General features: G+C 33.4%; 1 protein-coding gene across 11 annotated transcripts in view; it reads right to left on the bottom strand.

Moving 5' to 3' along the window:
* The window catches only part of LOC143233864 (uncharacterized), an 85673-nt gene that overhangs the window by 25311 nt on the left and 37673 nt on the right, over nt 1-22689 (bottom strand). For all 11 annotated transcript variants that reach the window (XM_076470676.1, XM_076470674.1, XM_076470675.1 and 8 more), the window contains 3 exons: nt 21427-21582; nt 12290-12436; nt 2945-3335 (listed from right to left, as the gene is read on the bottom strand). In XM_076470676.1, coding sequence (XP_076326791.1) covers nt 2945-3335; nt 12290-12436; nt 21427-21582 — 694 coding nt within the window. The remainder of the gene's footprint in view (nt 1-2944; nt 3336-12289; nt 12437-21426; nt 21583-22689) is intronic.

Here is a 22689-nt window from a genome sequence, read left to right as displayed (position 1 = left end):
AGAGTGTTAAGAATGATTAAAATCACCTAGAGAAGAAGAAGAACAGGAGAATAAACTAATGTAGCATTTCAATCCTAGCTGAGAATATTGCCAAAATAAGGCAACATGGGACCAGAGACCAAAAACCAAGACAATTTGTGTTTAACGGATGTAGCAAAAACTTTAATGTACGAAGCATCCCAATAAAGTCAAGACACTGGAAAACAAAAGGATAAGAAGACCACTCCATCCAATCAATTTCAACTAGATGGAAGTCTGATCTGCAGCAACCTGAGATACAGTGGAGCGCCATTAAGCTGCGGACCAGTAAACCGTGAAATTGCTTAAGCCGCTGTAGCAAGTCTTGTGAGCAAGGATTATCGCGGCTCACCGCCAATTTAAAAACATGTAAAAACGAGGCTTACAAATTTAATCCTGGCTTTATAACTTCAAGGGGATATTTAAAAAGGATTTGCTTTAATTTGGGAAATAAATAAAATATATTACAATAGAAATCGACCGTTAATCTACCTTATCCGCTCTCTATGTCAGCTTTATGGAGGCCGCCATTGTTACCAAATCACACCTTTCCATACATTAAAGTTAATCCGCGGTAAATCCGTGAAAAAAGTGATCAATAATTAAAGTATTATTTTTAATTCGATAATCCGATATTTTTATGGAATTGTATAAATATTAGCCACAAACCCAATAGAAATCACTTCAGTTTCTGAATTAATAGTGAGCATATCATATTGACAAATTCCTACCCCATGAGTACCAAACATCAACATGCATCATACAATGTTCAGCAACAGCTGAATGTCATAGAAAGAATATGAAACGGCGAAACTTGTGCTAAAGTTAGTAGAGAGTTAGGCATACCTGAGTCTACATTGCGTGGCTGGATTGAAGATGAGAATAAATTGTCAATTGTATCTGAATAGCCTATACATTAATATCATAATGATTACGCAATGGCCCGGATGAGGCTTCTTGGCGGAGCTGTTGGCGACTTCGGCTTTTCAGTCACAAAGGTTTAAGCCGCGGTTAAGCAGGTTGACCCCCCAAATACTGCAGCTTAACGGCGCTCCACTGTATGACACTCAATGACATGAACAGTGTGTGTGTGAGCCCAAAATGAAGATCCAATGTAAAAATAAAAAGAAATATAGATTGGGTGCCACCCAATTATTGAGATAAGCAAACACTAGAGGTAATTGATCATTACTAGATGATTTCTGGCCATATGGAGAAAATGAACCAAAATATGACTTAGTGAGAAACTCTAGGATATTGATCAGCCATTCCCTCCATTCCCAAGGGAATGCATCCAAGAAATGTGTAAATCCAACGTGGGACTAGAGACCAAAAACCAAGGCAATTTGTTTTTAAGGGATGTAGCAAAAACTTTAATGTAAGAAGCACTCCAATAAAGTAAAGATACTGGAAAACAAAAGGATAAAGAGACCACTCATGGTTCTATTGGGAAATACCACCAAAGGGTAACAAAATCAAGCAGGCAAGCTCTCACTGGACTGAAACCCACTGGCTAATTTCCAGTACTGCTAATGACATGCTCATCTGTGTTGAATAAAATGACAAGATGAAAAACCCCTGGAAGGAGTAACAGAGAAGAGTATATAAGGATCAAAATGAGAAACAGGAATAGGAGCTTGTCATAGCTCCAACTGTGACAAATGTGTAACTAAAGAGGAAAAGGTAAAGTGCTGATGCACAGACTGCATAGGTGATTTCAAAGTCTCAAATTCTACCAAAGGAAAAGGACCACATGTAAATCCATAAAAAAAAAAGAGAGGTGGCACACAAATTTGAAACAAGATCACATTATAACCCAGAAGATCCCAACCACTGTAAAACTACATGTGGAAAGCAAGAGTCTAAGATGACAAACAAGCCAATATGAAGGTAATAAGAAATCATAAAAATTGGGAAAATAGATAAAACAGCCCATACTTGAGATATCGTGTTGAAAAATGTCATATTAGGGATAACTGATTCTGCTGTAAATGTAGTGAGAGACACAGTCAAAATCAATGGCGTAAAAAAGCTATAAAATCTTCTTCAGCCCAAATTGATTTGGATTATGCAAGAGGATCAGTGGGGCAAGTTCTAGGAAAGAAGATTGACCTACCTAACAATCAATCTCACAGAAGATAATAGCAGAAAAATCCAAAGATGGGTCTCATCCACCTGCAGCCTGTAAAAGTGCTAGAGATATGGTACCTAAAGTGGGAACATGAGCATCAGAATTCATTAGAGAAATACATAAATAAAAAAAAGTTTGATGTAAAATATGAGTGTGAGTAAGAAATAAAGACTGGAAAATTAAAGATTTTTTTGCATGCAAAGAAAAAAGTGATGAAACTACTAAGATTATGAAAGCAATTTTTCCTGAGGAGCACCATAATAAAAACAACTGAACATGAGTATTAGCAAAACAACAAATGATAGTTTGGTAAATGGAATAGAGGGAGTCACACATGCATCATGAAAGTATGTTCCATTCTTATTAATGAAGGTTTGATGCATGATGATCTGAATGAGAGATGCATTGAAATAAATCAATTCCAATGAAGAAGAGATGGAAGTCTTATGGCATGTGTGAACAATTTTGCATATAGAGGGAAACATTGAATAATACAAGGTATTTATGTGAGAAGAGGCAATGTACCATATCAGAATTGATACTTGTCATAACACTATGAAACACAACCTCTTAGAATTATGATAATAAAAATTAAACATCAGTTCAATATTACTTGTATCTATTCGAATTCCTGTCATGACAAAATTTAAGTTATTTTAACAATGTTTAATGACTGAAAACAATACTGGCTATATATAGTTAATACTTTTAAACAGATTAGGAAAATCATTTTTATTGTTATACACTTCACTTTTTATTGATAAAAAAGCACATATTCTGTATAAATTGTTATACCTCAACTGCACTTGGTTTGTCGATACATTGTATGCAACTGCAACATATTGTTTATTCTTTTCAGTCTCCTCAGAATTTGAAGATTTAGAACAAAGTCGAGAAAAAGGACGAGTGCAAACTTTTAAGTAATGGCGTGATTTCTCGCTTTCTGAAGAAGTTAAATGATTGCTATGAGCTGATTCTAAAAGATTCTGGGTAGATGACTTATTCTCATTAGTGGACGGACTGTCACAAAACCTGTATTGTTTACTCTCTGTTGCAGTTCTTGAATAATTCAGTGTTTGGAATTTCTCTTCCCATGTAAATTGGGCTGGATTAGCAACAGCAACATGATGTATGACTGGACTTGGTACTATTCCTTCTATGATGACTCTTTCCCAAATCTGTGTGGCTGAAACAAAAATTATTTTAAGAGCATTCTATGAATAAACAAAATAAAAAATGTAGAATTACTAGAAGATTCGCATACCTCACAACCAATTTCTTGTAATGATCTATCCTCAGTTTTCAGTTACCCAGAAGTTTTTATGAATTATTATGAACATGTGCAATCTTTAGAATTTACATCTAACTAACAATTCAGACCTGTGATGGTTTTATTGTCATGAAATTTTTTCATGTATGCTGAATCCGAATATGACATCCATTTTTCTCCATCACATCCAGATTTTTCACAAAACATCATATGCAATTTTACATAAGTAAATTATTTTCACTGAAATCAGCTATAGATTTTATATCACATCCAGAACAAGTATGCTCTCTATCTGGAATCTAAGTCATGCTATTCAGATGGGAATTTGGCATGATGTGTCAGCACAATACGTTTAGCCCCAAACAGATAGCCACTGTTCCACTGTTTGGGGTTGAAAAATATAGAACCACCAGAATCACAACAAGGTAAAAAACAACAAAATAGACATAACTTTTCTTCAACCTCAAGAAAACTGAAAGGCAACACCTCAAACTTAGAATGATGAGATCCTGTATGTCATACTTAACCCAAAGAAAAATAATTCAGTCAGTCTGGAATTATGAACACTTATTCTCACTCCCCAACTAAGTGGGTATGGTAAATTTCACTTAGTCCTGACATTATGGGAAGGACATGGAACAAACTGTGTTCAACAAAAAGACCCAGGATGAGACCACTCTTCATTCCAAAGTACAAAGAGACAATAAACCTTCTTCCTCGAACAATATACTGAACTGATACTGATCAAAAAGAAGGGCCATGCTCAAATCAACCAGGTAGTGGAGTGTCAAATCTGAACATGTATTACAAGTAGGCTCCTCTGTAGGCTGATGCTCCTCCTATCAACATCACCTGTCTCAACAAGTGGAGGAAAATTACTCAAAATTCTAGAGGAATAGTTCCTATTCACCCACCCAGCAACTGGAAATTGAGTGTGGTAAAAACTCTCCAGTTCCAATAGTAGGAAATGAAGAGGTAATGCACACTGGAGAGTCTCAAAGAATGATGCAATGGAAATAGTGCAACAGGTGAACCAAGTTCCCTACATTTTTAAAAACAAATTGACCCTAATTTTTTAATCTAATGACTAGCAGAATCCCCTTATGTTTTACACATAGTAGTCCATGAGTGCTGGTCCAACTTAGTATAGTAACACCACTCAGCCTGCCTCTAGGTGGTCTTACAGAACACCCCATTTCTACAATCTGTTGCAACCTAAATGAAGTATATTGTGTTAATAGTTGCTAGTGTGGAATTAGTTTGACAATTTGATAAAGGCACACTTGTCTGGACAACACTCATCACAGAGTAAGATCCTGTGAGAAAGCATTAAAGGATCGTGAAAAATAATGAAGAGACAAATTTTAATGAAAATATTCACACCTTTCAATCTAGTGGATGTTATTAAGATAGGTACTACGAGTGGTCAAAAACCCTCAGAGGAAGATACTGCTAAATCATGCAAATAATGAGAGATAAAAGTATTGGAGGAGGTCCACATAACAGCCCTGGCAATTCAATTGGGCAACTACATAGAAATGTAATGCACCTGTATAGATGTGACTTGCAGAAGACTCCTTACCCCAAAAGAGAGCCAATAATAAGCAATATGGGTCAATTTCCATACCCACTTTAATGAGGTAACTGGGAAGAAATCCTAAGAAACTGAAGGACTCAAATGAATAAACAGTCATTGTCTAACACCTCTAAAAGGCATTTTTAGTGCAGGCAACATAACACTTCAAGACCCTCACTGAACACAAGTTATCGAGATATGATTCAGTCATACAAGTAAAAAATAATGGTCATATGAAATGGTGAAAATGATTTATCCCTTTTCAGAGAACATAGGTAGATATCTTGTGTATTATCACATAAACAACTCTGAGCAATGATGGCTGTAGGCCAGCAGCAACAAAAATTAAACTTTCAGAGAAAGGTGATATATGATACATGAGGCTAAGGCCTTAAATGAATTTTGATAAAGAGGATGTAATACCACCTTGATATACCAGTTAGGCAACTGAAATTGTTATTTGGAACAAAGGACCTGAAACAATATCAAGAGGCCAGAGAGTATTGGGAACCCAAATAATTTTTACCTCGAATATCTAAAGGAAATCAATAAAACCACCACATACACAGCAACTGTGTAAGATGCAGAACCCTTGTCAAAGAAATAGGTCAAAAAATGAGTTATGGTTGGCTCTTCTGGTTGAAGTGGGTCCAGCTTCCTTTCAATACACCATTGCTGATATGTGTGTCATTTTGTTCATTAATGTCCATCAAGGAATTAAGTTATGACTGAGATGGTTACATGTTAACAATGTCATGTGTAGGACTGCATAACATCTATGCCTAAAGTTTGAGCTTAAAGATGGCTGGGTGTATCATGTCAGATCACTGCTGCCTCAACAGAGATGGCCAAAGAGAAAGTGGATATGGATGGGCATTCCTGAAGGTACAATAGGACCCAACAATGGGTTGGAATGAAACATAGCTAGTACTTTGGGTAACATATGAATCAGTAGGACGGCCTAGAGATATAATTCCATTTCATCCTGATAGAATGCACATATCACCATTGTCCATGGCAGCACTGGAGATTAAAATTTTGGTAGCTGAGTGTTCCACTGAAAGGCCAACACACCACCAATCATCATAGCTGAAATGTGAACCAATCCAACAGAAAGCCTTGCAATGCAGCATCCATTCTATTGGAACTATCCGAGTTAAGAAAACTTGTATGTAACCGATGTCATTACCCCTGGAACATGGCAAGCTTGTAAGTAGGGAGATATGACAGAAGAGATCCCAAAAAAGAATTCAAGGTTCAAAACCAAAAAACCCTGAATAAAGTACTGCTTTGATGAGAAATGTAAAACACCGCCATGGAATTGTTGAACTGAAGCCTGTTGATTTTCCCCTTAATAAGCTCAAACCATGAAACATCACCTTTTGAATGACAAAAAGTTCTAAAACATTGTGTTGGAAAATTTTGTCATCTATGTTAAGCCTTTTAATTCATAACCAGAAAAATATGTATCCCATTCCTACAGTTAGGCGTCCTTGAAGAGATGGATTTATGGATAAGGTGGCAGCAGAAAAACATATATTGTAGTATGGTTCCAATCTAACCACACCTCGAAATCAAAGATAATGATCCTAAATAAGGAAATTACAGACTCCAGTGTTCATGATCTTTTGGTCACATAAAGATCCCTGAAGTGATAGCTTATGTGCTCATCCCAAAGGAACAACGGATTTAAGTGATGTCCACAATCCCAAAAGAGAAAGAACCATTCATATAGTGAGAGAAGGAGAAGCGAGTAAGAGTCAGATTGTCTGTTCCATAGCTTAGAGCCAGATGAGAGTCAGCTGAGCCCAACTGAGATGTGTTGAAAAAGACACCCAGACTGGTGATATATTATGTTGGAGTTTGGAGAGATGTCTCAGCTCTAATAATGAAACTTGCCTTGATTGTTTCTGAAAGTAGAATTTAAGTGTGACGTTCAACCAACAGACAAGATAGCACCAGTAGTAACAAGTTATCATGCAACAATGCATGCACAGGCCTGGACAAAGTAGAAAATGTAGAAACATGCTGACAATCAAACCAATATGTATGATGACAATGGTATAAACTTGTCAGTAAATGAATGAAGTGATCCTGAGAGTCTTCTAACAAAGGTTGGTAGGATAATAAATATCTTAGTTTGGAAAAGGCATAAGCTGAAATGCTGGGTTAAATAAATTAACTTTCATCTGAAGTTGTTTTTCATTTTCACCCAGAAAAGAAATTCACCCATACAAATAAATATATAATATTAAGACCATCAAATTAAACCTTAAAGGTTTAGTTTCATGATCACCTTTATTATATGTTTGTACTGCATTGCTGTGTAGAATATGCATCCTGCACCTTTTCTGAGGTTATTTACTTTTTATCTATTATTTTTTTTCTTGAGACAAAGATGGGGTAGTTTAAACCAGTCAGAGATAGTCTTACTTGGGTCAAATCCAAGTTCTGTAAAGATGGTGTCCCAGACTCCAAGGAAACAAAGGTCAAAGAAATCAAACCAACATTGTCTTTTTTTTTTTCCCTGCCACTCCCAGAATAAAACAATAATGACAATGATTCAGGCACACAGAAAAAGAAAATTGATCAAGAACTGTTAAGGCTCAAAGGTCCATGATTAAATCGAGAATGCCACAGCTTTTCTTTCTTACAGACCAGAGCATATTTATTATAATTTTACAGTACTGCAGCAAAATACTACATCATCTTAGTTATATACATTTTTATGTTAAAACATTATTAAAGATTGTTGCTTGTGCAATGCTACACACTTGTAGTCATTCAGTTTGTGTATAGCCTTGTTCCTCTTTGAATCTACAACAAAGTTCCTGAATATAAAATTTCTTGTCTTATTTTATATATATATTTATTATGTAGTACACATGTGAACGGTGTGGTTGCTTTGATAACAGGTGCCTCAAAATTATTCTCACATTCACAAATTCATTATAACTACTACAGTACCTCAAATATAATACATTTACAATCAACAACTTCAATATACCCACTAACATATATTTAATACTTTAATTAAGTAGTGTGACTAATGAAATGTGTATGTAACTAATGCAGATTTCACTTCATTAGTCACAGTAGCTAAAGGATTTATGTGGCAAGAGTGAGTGGAGAAATCCGACAACTAAGACCAAATGGAAATCTATACAAAATATTTCAGTGAAGACTGTTGCAAAAATAAAAGTACTCAGCATTATTAAGCCTAGAAATAGGAAGGAGTGTTCAATTTTGAAATACATTTTCAATGCAGGAAGATTATAACTTCTGACAAGGTGCCTTACTTCTACTGAAATACATAGCTAGAATTCCACATTAATAAGGTGGAAGGCTGGTGTGAGGGAGGAAGTAAAAGTATCTGAAGGATAATAAAAAAAAAAAAACCCTTCTGATAAGAAGAATGATTATGTGTAAGAAACCACACTTATTCCATACAAGGTATATTCTTTGTATGGATATGGAAAAGGTGTAAAAGATAAGCATTTTCCAGTGGAAGAGAAAACAGTTGGGCAGTGATCCTAACCATAACATATTATAATTTCAATCTCCCTGATGAACAGAATGTGTGTAAAATAAGAGTGTGCTTCAAAGTGTAGAGTGGCTAAGGTATAATGGACCATACACGGCAAGTCAACTGCATCTAAAACTCAACCACAGGGGACCAACATCCATGTGAGAGTGGGATGAGGATCATATCATCTTCACTTCAAGTTCAGAGAGTCAGAGGCAGAAATCCTAACACCAATCTGTGCATGTGGCATATAACCAAAGTGAAATAACATACACTTGAAACTGGAAAAGTGGTAAGGACTATGTTATTCTACTTGAATAAATGAGAGTAATGCTGTAGAGTCTGGAGAAACAGTCACATAAGAAACAGTGACCACAACATCCTAATTTGAAAAACAGACCAAACCCAATTTATTCAATCTAAGGAGTGGCAGAAATGACCAGCAATCATCCATACTGGGCACATCTATGGAAGTAATGATATTGTGAGGAATAACCTATGAGTGATCTTGTGGAACACCCCATCTCTGGTTCATGTGATTCTAATAAAGAATTTTTGGTTTTGGATCATGGAACTTATGAAAGTGAAGTCAGCATGACCTTAAGTGTGGGTTTTAGTACAGTTCTAAGTGACTGAAAAATACTTGGACAGGCATCATTTGCCACAGATTGGGATCCTAGTCAAAACACGGGATAAGCCCCTGAAAAATAATACATATATAGCAAAAGAAAGAAAACTTGCATAGCTACAGTCTCAAGAATAGTAAAGGATGGCAAGGTGGAAGACAGTACTCCAACCAGAAATAAACAGCTACCCAAAGCAGATAATGATAGATAAAGCACCAGATAGATGAAGTATTTCCAATGAAAGACAGGGTTGAGATACAGGTAAAAGTTAAGGTGTTGGAATGGAGTGAAAACATTAGGAATTTACTACGGAAAGACAGAGACAATGAATAAAAGGACAACTGAATCAAAAACCCAACTCAATGGGTAAAAAAAGAAGCAAAAAAACATCACAAAATGAGGAATGGTGCAAGGAAATGAAAGTGTAGGAAAAGGAGTCAACAGAAAGAAGCCTTGAAAGTAATTAAACAGCCCAGACATGTACAGCACAGAGAAGATACTCTGGATCCAACTGAGAAAAGCTGGAAGGTGGCAAGAAATGAAAATGACAAAAAGAACATCCCACATGAGTCCCAAAGTCTCCAGATGATAGACCAATGACCCCCTCTCCATGAACATCGGGGAAGAGAAACAAACCTGGACAAAGGAAAGGAACCAGTAAACTTGATGTTGTTGGGGATATGTTCAACTACCAAGGCATACAGTCAAAAGAGGAAAAAGAGGAGAGTTAAGAGAATTCAAAAGAATCTTAGCAATACATATGTTAAAATGGCTGGTATGGGTAGGAATTTTTTTTTTTTTTATGTAGAGGAATGAACAACGTTTCGACCTTCTTTGGCCATCATCAGATTCACGAAACTGTGTTGGCTTTTTTCATTTTTTAGTAGTACTTTGTTCAGTTGTGTTCCGTGTGTCTTTGTTGGATTTGTGTGTATTGGTTTAGATTTGTTTGTGTCTGATAAAATTTTCTTCATTTTTTGGATGTATACATTCGTATTCATTATGACTATAGCATTTCCTTTATCTGCTTTTAGAATTTTTATGTTTTTGTCTTGTTTTAGGTTTTTAATGGAATTAATGAACCTGACGATGACCAAAGAAGGTCGAAACGTTGTTCACTCCTCTACATTAAAAAAAAAATTTCTCTACCCATACCAGCCGTTTTTACATATATACTTTTCTCTACAAGTGGGTTTTCTCGTCATCATGAATCCTAGCAATAGGCCATCAGTCATGCAACATCTCTTGAAAAGATCACAAATATGCTAGATCTAAAGGGAGAATTGCTTCCATAGAAGCCACATTCCCCACTGAGTTAGAGCCTTGCTAGCAATCAGAAAATGAGGTGTAATGGCATTGATAACAGAAAGCTCTATAAAATGCATTCGAGGAGAATAATTAATGGTCCTGAAGAAGGTTGGTGTTTAAAAAAACAACAAAAAAAAATCAACTAATCATCACCATCAAGCTTCAAGTAAAAGAAGAAAGTTGGAAAGTGGGAATTGGAAAACGGGAAACTGGGATCTAAGTTGAGGCACAATGGTGGAAGATTGGGCTTAAGACAGTGTGGAAACAATAGACAAAAGCAAAAATTGGGGATGAGCAGATTCAGCCCACAATTCAATTGACTCAAGAATACCTTCAAAATTTCAAGAAAAAGAAACTGGATTAGATGAAGATTTATTAAATCAAAAAAAGAAACCAAATCTGGGGGAATATCCCTACCTAACAGCTCCCAGCAACAAAGAGCCAAGTATGCAAGGATTGGCCACAGTAGATAACTGCAAAGGACAAGAACTGTTTGTAAAAGTCTTTGAAGCACAGTGTAGTGCTTCTTAGTTGAGGTGAAGAGAGAGAAAGTAAAGAAATATGGTAAAAACAATAAGGTGATAAGACAATAACAAGGACTATTTGGCATCAGTTTTGTCCTTCAAAAGTAAGAAAGGAAATTTAAAATCACGAAAACTGAAGATGTAAGATTCAAATAGATGTAGAAGGCAACGAGTGAGGTTGCATGAATGTAGTTAGTCAGAGAAAAGGTAAACAAAAAGAACAATATGACAAAGAGAAAAGAGAGAGAATTGGTATATACCAGTGAAGTTAAATCCTGAATATGCATGAATTTTTAAAAATCCTCTTCAATAGGGACAGAAGTTCCCAAAGCATAAAGGAAGAATCAAATTTGAACTCATCATTCTCCCCTTAAAATGAGTTGGAAGGAACACATGAAGGCACTGTAAGCCATAATTGATACATAACCTGCATGTGAGGAAATTATTCATTCAAACAAGTAAATGTTACATAAATGAGTGAGTTCATAGTTTGTGTAAAAAAGAAGGAAATTTAGTTCTTTAAACATAACAAATCTTGTTAAATTGAAAAAGAGAAAAATACAGCTGACATGTTCAGTGCTGAGAAAACAGAATGAAGATTCATGAGTCGAAAAACACAGAGGGAGTTAATCAAGGTGATATACCCTCATACTGGTGAAGAGCATTTGCTGCATATTAATGTCATTATGCAGTAGCACAATTCACAAAATTATGTGGGAGTTGTCTAAAACCTAGTGCCATGTAACTCTAAGACAGATGAATGGAGAAGATAGCTTAACTGTGCATAGATGTATCATCTCAGAATTTAAGATTTTATATAATTCTCAGATACTCATGAACAAGAATTCCCAATATACATCATGAAATGATGCAATGAAATATTGTGAATCAGGTCATTGTTCATTCAATTGTAAAGTGACATTTTCAACGAGATGAAAAATTAAATGCACATACGTTGAAACAACTTTCAACATTATAACTAAATTTATTGTGCAACCTTTTATCCATGGGCCAATTTTATCTACTTAGTATGAAATAAGCCTACAGCTGAAAGGTGTACAGTTAAGGAATTTAAAATGAGTGATAAAATCAGTTTCAGTTGTTTTGATATTTCTTCTTTCAATACATCACAACTACAAGCACTATCTTCATTAAATACAGTATCATTTTTGAATAAGTGTTCAAATAAAGTTAATTTATGATTAGATCTTTCTAAAAGCTAACATGACTACAAATGAATTCAAAATAGTTTAATTACAGCTGACAAGAATAAATTTTTATTTCAAGACCTAAACTGTACTGAGGCTTACCAAAGTGATACCTCCATAGGTCATTCAACACAGTTACTCCTCGTTCCCCTCCAAAGACATACATGTGTCCCAAGGATTTTACAGCTGAGTGGTTATGTAAGACTCCTGGTGCTTTATTTGTTCGTAGTCTTGACCACCTCAGCGATGCTTATTAAATCAAACAAAATAATTACATTGTAATTCACAACACATAAATCTCGATACAAACATGTGTTAAAATAAAATTTTCACAGGTTTATATTTCTATAACATGTTTAAACACTAGTGGAATTACCTAAACAATGGACAGATGAAACAAAAATTCATTTATAACAAAGGATAGAAAACTGTGCTTTTCTTTTTTAACACAATAGACATGAATATCAAAAAGAAAGACACTGTTTTCAAGAATTCTACACATAACACCCTCCCCATCTACCTGCGTACTAATAGAATTCTTGAAATGAATACGTCTTTTTTTTTTTCAGTTTTGGCACCTTTATTTTCATTGCCCTCTTAATGTTTATTATGTTATGATCTGTAAAACTTCTAAAAGAGTTTCTTATTTCCCAATTATTTTACTAATTTAAGAAATTACATGGCTCATTTTTATTAATTCATAACTGAGGCAACTATGTGGCATAAGTGACACGTTATTCCAAAGTGAATTTATAACGTGTGGTGGACTTTGTATATCATGTAACTTTGTTCCTAACAAACAATTAATCATAAATGTTTTACACTAAACACTCATTAGGACTATGGCCTTGAATGTTAAGTTACATATAAATATACAATGATTACAGGCCAGCATTTTGACAATATATTATTTCTACCAGTTTTCCACAGTGGTAAATACACACTAAAAATTAAGTAGAGATACAATTTCTTTTTCTTTTTTTTATTGACAGCAAAACTGCATACCTGCCCCTGCATAATTTGAAAGTGCTCAGATTATAAGGGTTTCTATTTCAGTTTTATCAAGACTTTTTGAACCTATGTGTTTTTAGCAGATCATGAATGCCCCTGCATAATGTAATGATAACTTTGTAATCATTAGGTTTTTCATAAAATATTTTTCACAATTTATTAAATGGATTTTATCATATTGTTTTTTTTTATATAAATTAGTTTAAAATTTTTTTGAATGACTGCCAACTTTATTAGTTCAGAAAATTGCCCACTTTTATTCACTAATACAGGGTGTATTGTTTTATGCATATTGATGTTTATATAGCTGTTTAACATACTTCAGTTTGTATGGTACTATCTCAAGTGTTTGAATTTACAGTTTGATGTTTAGCTACTCTTTTGCTATCCTGTACATTAACGAGAAAAGTTTTGTTGAGCCTCATGGATTGGCCTCAATCCCCCCTCAAGGTTATGTACAAAATTTGGCTGAGATTGCTTCAATACTAAAGGAGTACTAGACAGACAACCAATTTTAACCTGAATCTGTATATAATTTTGATACTACCTATACTTGCTTTCCTCACAAAGATGATGAAATTAAATATCTAAGTGTTTCAATGAAAATGAAATCTAAATTAAGGATTGTTTATACCATTTAAAGACTTTAATTTTTAAAAATGCATTATCCACTCTTTTTTTAACTGCAAAAAACAAGAATTAAAAATTGTAAATCTTACCCACACTGCAATTATTCTTTCTACCTCAATGTAAAGGCCTGAAGCTTTTTATTATTATTATAATAATAATCTTCTTCAAAGTATTTTATGTGAAACAAAACTTTTCAAATCAATTTTCATTTCACAAGTACAAGGCTTTGAATAATATGAATTCCCATAAACAGTTTTCTACACATGTAATAAACAAATATACAATGTTCACTACATTTTATAACTGAAGTGGGTGAATACACTAACCTTCCATAAGTTATAAAACTTTATTTAGTGAAACTTCTTTGAAGAATGACCTATGCAAATTTGTTTTTAAAAAGTGGAAAAGTGCTGTATATACAATATTATTGGACCATGTTAGTTCCCACTCATTCAATTCTATGGTGTCCATCCACCAAAAAATAATAATCAAAAGTGAAGTGAAAAAGTTACTGGAAAATGTCTTTTTTGGATATTGCTAATGCCCATCATTAAAATTTATTAACATATGAGTCTAAAAATAATAAAATTTAAAACAAATTTTATTTAAACAACACTAATCAATTGTCATGAAAATAACTAACCAAACAAAGTTCTGAAATATTGGCATTTTTACTTCTTATATTAAGATTGTTTAACTCTGAGCTAGCATAGCCTAATAATTCAGGGTCACGCCCTTGTGATTTGAAGGTGGTGTTTTTGACTACAATAGCCACCAAATCTTCTTGCCCAATTTTTGTTTTGGCAAAGTTACTAAGGCTGTTTACTGCTGTCACTAATTTTCAACTGCTGACAAGAAGAAAGGCAAAGTACCCAATTATAACTATTCAGGTACTTTCATTCTTTTGTTTGTGAGAGGGGAGAACACCTTACGTGGTTTGAAGAACACTATACTAATCAATTAATTGAATGTAACTGATTAACTGATACATACAGAAATACACACATCAACAGTCACCAACTACTGATTCAAAGTATAGTCAGAATAATTTTGAAAGATGTGAAGTGCTTTAATTTACAAACCTATGTCATGCATACAAGATACTACTATAACTACTTACCATTTCATCAAACAGTTGTGTTGAATTCCATTAAAATACTTCTGACAAAAAAAACAAACTTGGAAAAGCAGTGAGGCAAAACTTAGAGCTATAAATATAAATAGTGACTGAGAGGTATGTATGAGATTATATTTTGAAAACTTTGAACTGTGTTATGAGTTGAAATCAGACACAGACAAATTTAAATAAACCAAAATGTTAACAGATTTTGAATTGCACAGCAGTATATCTACCAAATCCATGGACTCTATGCTGTTGCTTTCATACACATAATTAGTGAAATTTCATAATCAATTAATTACTGGACTCATTTGAAATTTACAGACTAGTTTTACCAACTTCCAAGGCATTATCAGAGTGATGGAATATAAAAATATATTTATACAGAAGGTGTAATATTCACAGTACAAACATAAAAGTTGTAATAAATAAACATATTAACAATTAGAAATATCAATTAAAATTAGTTAATTATTTTTGTGAGTTCTAACACTAATCAATTAAGCTAAACAATCTTGGGTCAATTGGAAATCATAATGAAAGTCATAGTGGTAATGTTTTGATTACTTGGATAATTGTAATAACTGGAAACACTACTTTCAATTAGTTATTTTCATGACAGTAATTGATTATAATTTTGATTAATTAATTACTTTACATACCACTACTTGACAATGTTTTATTTAAAAGAATGATTCTGCACAACAACAAAAACTTCCTCTGCAACTAGAAAAAATGTTTCTGAGCATTTTGATACCAATTCTAAAAATCATGTTGAAAATTACTGACTACCTCTACTTTGAGTTATGATATATTTAATCAGAACATTCTTATACATTATGAAAATAACTTTTTCTTCAAGAACTTTATTTATTCATTGACAATTGCGTTTAAGAAGATATAATCTGCATGCTTTGATAAGTTTCTTTCAAGTTCACAGAATGAGCAACAGGAATCAATGGTTTAGTGTTTCCATTGCAAAAACATAGCTTTCAGACTAACTCCAGATGAGTCAATAAAATGAGAATGATGTTCAATACCTAATTCTTCTATTACTGCATCACAATTAGTAAAGAAACACAAAGTATCTTAAATGCTGTACTGAGAAGCAAGACTTTGATTGTGGCTTCGGTAAATTAAAACTTTTGATCCTGGAGTTAACACATCCTATTGCTATAAACAAGAGCCAAAAAATTCCCCATGCTGCTACAATAGAGACAACTCACAAATCAAATCATTTATTTCTTCTTGGTCTGATCAGATGAGGCAGTTTATGTTTACATGCCACAGGAACAGAATTACTATTTAAAGAGGACTAATTTATTTATTGTCTTCTTTGAAAGATATCATTTCCATTTCTCAATTCACTAAAGGATGTGGCACCGGAATTCCATGCTCATGAAGTACTGGTTTCATTGCAGATGTAATATCTGGATATTTAATGTATTGTTTGGTTTTGCCTGAATATTCAGAAACATTATTCAAGCAAATTATCTTTTGGCTCATGCCATATTATGGGAACTGCAAATGATATACTTGCTCTTTTATTATTCAGCCACTGCATCATGCCAGATGTACAAACTGTACAACACATAAGTGGAAACCAATGATTTCATTGGTCTCCAATTTCACACCTAAAATAGTGGCAGTCAGCTACCTTTACCTTGTGTGTGATGTTTTCCTTTGGGAAACTGTAACATATTTTCCACAAATATATCAGAGATTTTTTTGAACTGGAGGTAGCCAACATTTCAAATGATTTTCCACAAAATACAGAATAATTTATATTTACCGAAATAATTTAACGTTTTGAAAAAAAACATCTTGCAAAATTTGATTATACTGTGGGTATGGTTTAAAGAATAAGATCACACTTTGTTTTGACCATGTGCAGATTGAGGCAAAGTAACTAATAAGCAGCACGTGTTCTTTATTTTACACAGCAATTGTTTTAAGTACAATACTGTTCCCAGTACAGACATCTAATGGTATGAACAAAATACATCGACCAGAATAATGAATTGTTGTTGAGAATTGCTAATATGTTTACTTCATGTTTTACTTACTTTCTCAACTTCATATTTCATGAATAATGCCATTAGTTCAGTCAGCATTTCTGTCATGTCCTTGGCTAGAAAAGGTAGCATGGGACTGTCTATCTGATACTTTGTGAAGAAAGGGTTTATTATCTTTGTAACCCTTTTAAAGAAGACCAGTTTCACAGTAATCATTGAATAATCATGTCTTCTTTACTATATAAAAAGAGTTTGTCCCTGGGTCTGTTAATTTCTTCTGATCAACTGCCTGTACATACAACTTAATATCTGACCAGATCTTGAGTGCTTTCTCTGCCACTACCAGATTTTCTAGCCATTTGTGCTGAAAAACTTCAAAGGAAATATGTCACTGCCTGGCGAGTTTAGTATAATCTTTTCCTCTGAGTGATGTATCTTTATATAACCAGTAGAGACTCCTCGTGGTGTGTGCTACATTCCAATGTGAAACAGCTACTCCATCCTTGAAAGTTCTGTGTATGATGTGTAGACAACAACTTCCAAAGTCCAATAATTTTTGTGATAATCTTATTTCCAACTGTGATTGGAAGTTTGCATGAAACTTCCAGTATATAGATGGACCATCTATAGACAACTCATAAAAAGAGGACAGATTTTCCTTTAGCTGCTATCTTCCATAGCTAAAAAAAAAGATGCATCATTTGCTGTAGCATGTCCAGGAAACTCAGAAGATAGATAAAATGTAACTGTACCTTTATATGCACATCAAGTTGTTTTCTTCTCATAACTTTATTTAATGACTCATCAAAAAATAATACAAAGTATCTATTTGTCTTCACTGTCATTTGCTCTATTAATACATTTCTAAAATAGAGAGCCAACTGATACTGTGACATTTAGGAACACTTCCTTTCTGATAATGCAAAGGTTTGAGCAGTGGGACTATATTAAAACACAGATTTAAACAGGTTTGGTAGACCACTGCATGAATCATATGAAGTTTGATGTCATGGTTTTCAGGGTCCACAATATTTCAGCTTGCAGATCATCCCTTCCTCCAACATTTGAGAAAACTGAGATTCTTCTAGTTGCTGTTAATGTCTTACTAGTTTTAACCTCCACAAACCCTGTGGTCTCCAACTCATGCTATGTAGAAAAAATATTCACATTAGGCATAACACAGTACTATTAATGATTATAATAAATATGTACTTGTTTATATCATTTTAATTTGTTGATAAGATTACTGACATAAACTAGATCAGCATAAAAATAAAATCAGCCTATGTAATTATACTGATAGTTACTTAGCTATTGTGAATGAACAAAATACATATATAGTGAATTTGATAAACAATTTATGTGCTTAAAATATTTCTTTTATTTATTCATTAGTTTTAATAATTCGGAGTTGTTGCATAAATCACAAGTTAAATTAACCTTCATGAAACTAAGCTTACTTCTACATCCAGCATTGTTTGCTGTTCCAAAGAACTGTTTTATTGTATATGTTGAGCCACCATGCAGTTTCCTTTTCAACATTTCCATGAGTTTGTTTCCTGTTGCATGACTTCAGACTCCTGGCACTTACTGTGTGTAACAGACCTACTAACAAGATTGTAAATGAATTTGGAAATAGTGTACCATTTTTATTTTATAGCTGTGAATGAAATCCAAATAAATATTCTTTGTTATACATCTATACGAATACCAGACACTTTTCCAGGGGATATACAGCAATTTTCAGGAGTTTTAACCAAACCTTTTGCAGGATCACAATTTTTAATGACTTTCCAGAAATTCCAGAAATGGGTACATATAAACTCTATTTAATTAGTATTATAAAAGAAATTAAAATTAAAAATAGTAATACAGTATAAACTAATTATAAATTGATGTTTGTTTTCATTAATAATTACTCTGTAAAATTAATAGTTGCCTTATAATTGTGGCTTACAACAGGCCCCTTCTCTATAGTCTAGCATATGACATTTTTGAATGTCCAGATAGTAGCTACACACTTGTGCCAGATGTTTGCTCAAGGTCATTGCTAATTTTTTGCAACTATTCCACAAACAGGCTGTTCAGTTATTGTGTTGACTTTTGTGGACCTAAAAAGAACACAGTGACATTTTTTTTCTTTACAATGATTTTTATTTTTGTTATTAACTGAATACTTCATAATTATTTAAACAAATAAAATGCTATAGACCCGTGCCACATGACAATAGTCTTCCAATTCTGAATCCACCGGAGGAATGGACCTTAGACGAACCAGATGAAGAAACTGCAATGCAGGGAACTGGCAGTGACATTAATCCAAATTTTGAATCATGCTCCTTAGGCAATCCACATTTCATAACACAGTCAGAATTAAACGATCTGGTCAGAGATTTGGGTTGTGACCATGACCCGCAAGAGTGGCGACTCTTTATTGATTCATCAATGTTAAGCCTCAAAGCTGTTCTGTTACACAATAACAATGTTCACTCTTCAATACCTGTTGGCTATGCAGCACACATGAAAGAAACCTATGAGAACACAGAAATGTTGCTGAAGCACATCCAGTGCAGCAAGTACAACTGGAATATCTGTGGAAATCTGAAAGTCGTTGCTCTGTTACTGGTACTGCAGCTCAGCTATACAAAGTACTATTGTTTCATCTGTGAATGGGACAGTCATGCCAAAGAGTCACATTATTCTAGACAGAGCTGGCCACTTTGTAAATAGTTAGTTCCAGGACAGAAAAATGTGGTGCATGAACCGCTTGTTGACCTGGCAAAGATTTTTTGCCTCCTCTTCATATAAAATTGGGACTTATGAAAAATTTCTTGAAAGCAATGAACAAAGAAGGTGAAGGTTTTTGTTATTTAAGACAGATGTTCCCAAGAAAAACTGAGACCAAGATCGAAGAGGCCATTTTTGTTGGCCTTCAGATCAGACATGTTATGAGTGACAAGCAGTTCGAAGATATATTAGTTGGGCCACAAAAAGATTGCCCAGAAAGCATTCAAAGACGTTGTTGACAATTTTCTTGGAAATTACAGAGCCCCACATTACATTCAGCTAGTAGACAAACTTCTCAAAGCATACAAAACAATGAAGTGCAACATGTCACTCAAGATTCATTTCCTCCACTCACACTTGGACTTCTTCCCTGCAAATCTCGGGGGTGTCAGTGACAAACACGGTAAAAGGTTTCACCAGGACATTGCTACAATGGAAAAACAATATCAGGGCAACTGGAATCTGTCAATGCTTGCTGACTACTGTTGGACACTGCAACGTGACGCACCAGACATTGAATACAAATGAAAATCAGGAGCAAAATACTTATAATTATGTTGAATTTAATAGTATATTAGAAACATAAATGCAATTAAATACATTATTGCTGGTAAACAGTTAAAAACTCTTCAGGAAGCAAAACTTTAAAAAAAATTGTTGTGCAGTGATATATAAGATAATAAAAAGGCCCTTAATAGTCCTGACTAAAATATTTTACTCATTTTCAGCACACCCTATTCACAGTGTAGAGACTATAAAAAACATTGCAAACAAAAATGTTTTACTTGATCTCATTCTCTTTTCTTGAATACAAACACAACTTTAAAGAGAATGGGATAATGGTGGTTTTTCTACTGTTGATGCATCATTTTCAAAAAGGGACAGTGCATTGCTTATTTGGACCACTACTAAATAAAAAACACCAACTAACACACATACTTGAGCTTCATGTCTACTTTAACACGTATAAAAAAGAAAAAAAAAAAAGATGAACCAGTTTCTTTGGTTATTTTTCTTGTACAAGTAACAACCACTATCAGGTATACTATCTTTCCTATGGCACTTCTTGAATACTTGTTTTTAATAAAGAAAACATATTTCTTGTTCATTTTTACTATCTTCATATTTTGTTGAATCATACTTTGTATGGTAGAACTTGATTACATTGTCACAAATGTCAGTAGTATTCTTAGAGAAGATAAGTGAATTGCCAGAGACAACATATTTCTTTTCTTTTTTTCCTGTTCTATATTTTAGTAGTTTCATAATGTTGATTGTTCATAATAGCTATAGAAAAAGATCAACTTCTGTAACAAAAGGCTAAGGTCCATCAGTATTAGCATTTCAGCCTTGTAGTCTCTTCCTTTTTGTACTCCAGTTTAGAACTCATAAAGAAATAATCTAAAAGAATGTATATGCATTCTTTTCCTCCACATGTATGTGGGGATGAAGAAAGTTATATTTAAAAGAAAGTTAAAACAATTAGTAAACAATTTTATTCCATGTATGCTGTAATACAAGTTCTATCCAAATGTTAAAAAAGGGATAAACATAATCTAAGCTTCAATACTTTTAAATGATTCAACACATCTACCTATCAATGAGCATTAGTTTAAATACAATAAAAATAATACTTTAATATTTCAATTCCTTTTAGTTATAGTAAGTGATCTTACGAAAATCAAGTTTCCAAAAGTCCCCTCTTTCTTGCAAATCTGTCATTCCTCCATATACCCACATCGCTGCATCATGTAGGACACTAGTATGACTATGGCGTGGTGGCGGCTGTTCAAACGATCGTGGGAATACGTAAAGATGCCACCTTTCCAAGTCTAAGCATAAATATGATCATTGTTGTAATAAATCACAAAAGTTTCTATTATGTATTTTCTAGACTACATAATGCAATTTGTATACATAATTTGAAAACAATGGTAAGCCACCAAGTGAATAGCTTCAAAAACAGTTCTTTTTCAAAGATTCCTTTTTCTAAAAATATAGAAAATTCAGAAATCAAAATGTATTTAAATAACTTATATTTTAATAATAATAAATGTAAATTTATATAATAATCTGTTAAATTTTCATACAGAAATTCATTGCTTTGTATGAGATGGGAGAGAATTTGCCACGCAAGTTAAGATATTGCTGATTAAAATGACTGAATTATTCTTTTGCATTAACAATACTGCAAAACTATTAAATTTCCATGAATCTGTATTATATAATTACAGTAATATCATATCCAGAGTACTGAAAATTTTCAATTCTGTTTATAGTTAATAATATAGGTTTGTATAGCTTTTTAAAGATTTTTATGTCTATTTCAAACAAAAGTAAATGAACTACAGATTGTTTTTCACATGATTGAGAGGCCTGAATGATGTATCTGTATGACACACAAACAGATAGTGTGTGTGTGTGTGTGTGTGTGTGTGTGTGTGTGTGTGTGTGTGTGTGTGGTGCACTCATATGTTATACAAAATTAAACTTTAGCAATTCCCAGCAATGTGGTAGAATTGAAGTAATATAAATCATTCAACAAACTAGTATTTCATACATTTTTTGATACTTTCAAACAGTCACTACAAATAGTAGCCATGTAACACTTTAACTAAATTTGATTTTTATCAGTTTAATATTTTTATTCAAATAAGAACAATATAGTGAAATCATTGATTACTAGGTTGTTAAGCTCTTAAATAATATGCTTCTAGCCATTGACCAGAAACATCTCTTCCACATATTTGTTCTACACAAGTTATGTAAGAAATCTTCAATGATATTAGTGTTTTGTTCTTATGTTATTTTACTAATCATTTCTCAAAAATAAAAAGTATCATAAAAATATGCTTGCATTCCAAGTTTAGACCAAAATATTATTTCAGTCAATAGAGTGAATACCTTTTTCTCCAAGAAATACAAATCATATTTAGACT

Source organism: Tachypleus tridentatus, chromosome 12 (genome assembly GCF_004210375.1).
Source record: "Tachypleus tridentatus isolate NWPU-2018 chromosome 12, ASM421037v1, whole genome shotgun sequence".
NCBI classification, from domain to species: Eukaryota; Metazoa; Arthropoda; class Merostomata; order Xiphosura; family Limulidae; genus Tachypleus; species Tachypleus tridentatus.
The sequence above is the reverse complement of the archived record's forward strand: the minus strand, read 5'-3'. Positions and strand labels throughout refer to the sequence as shown.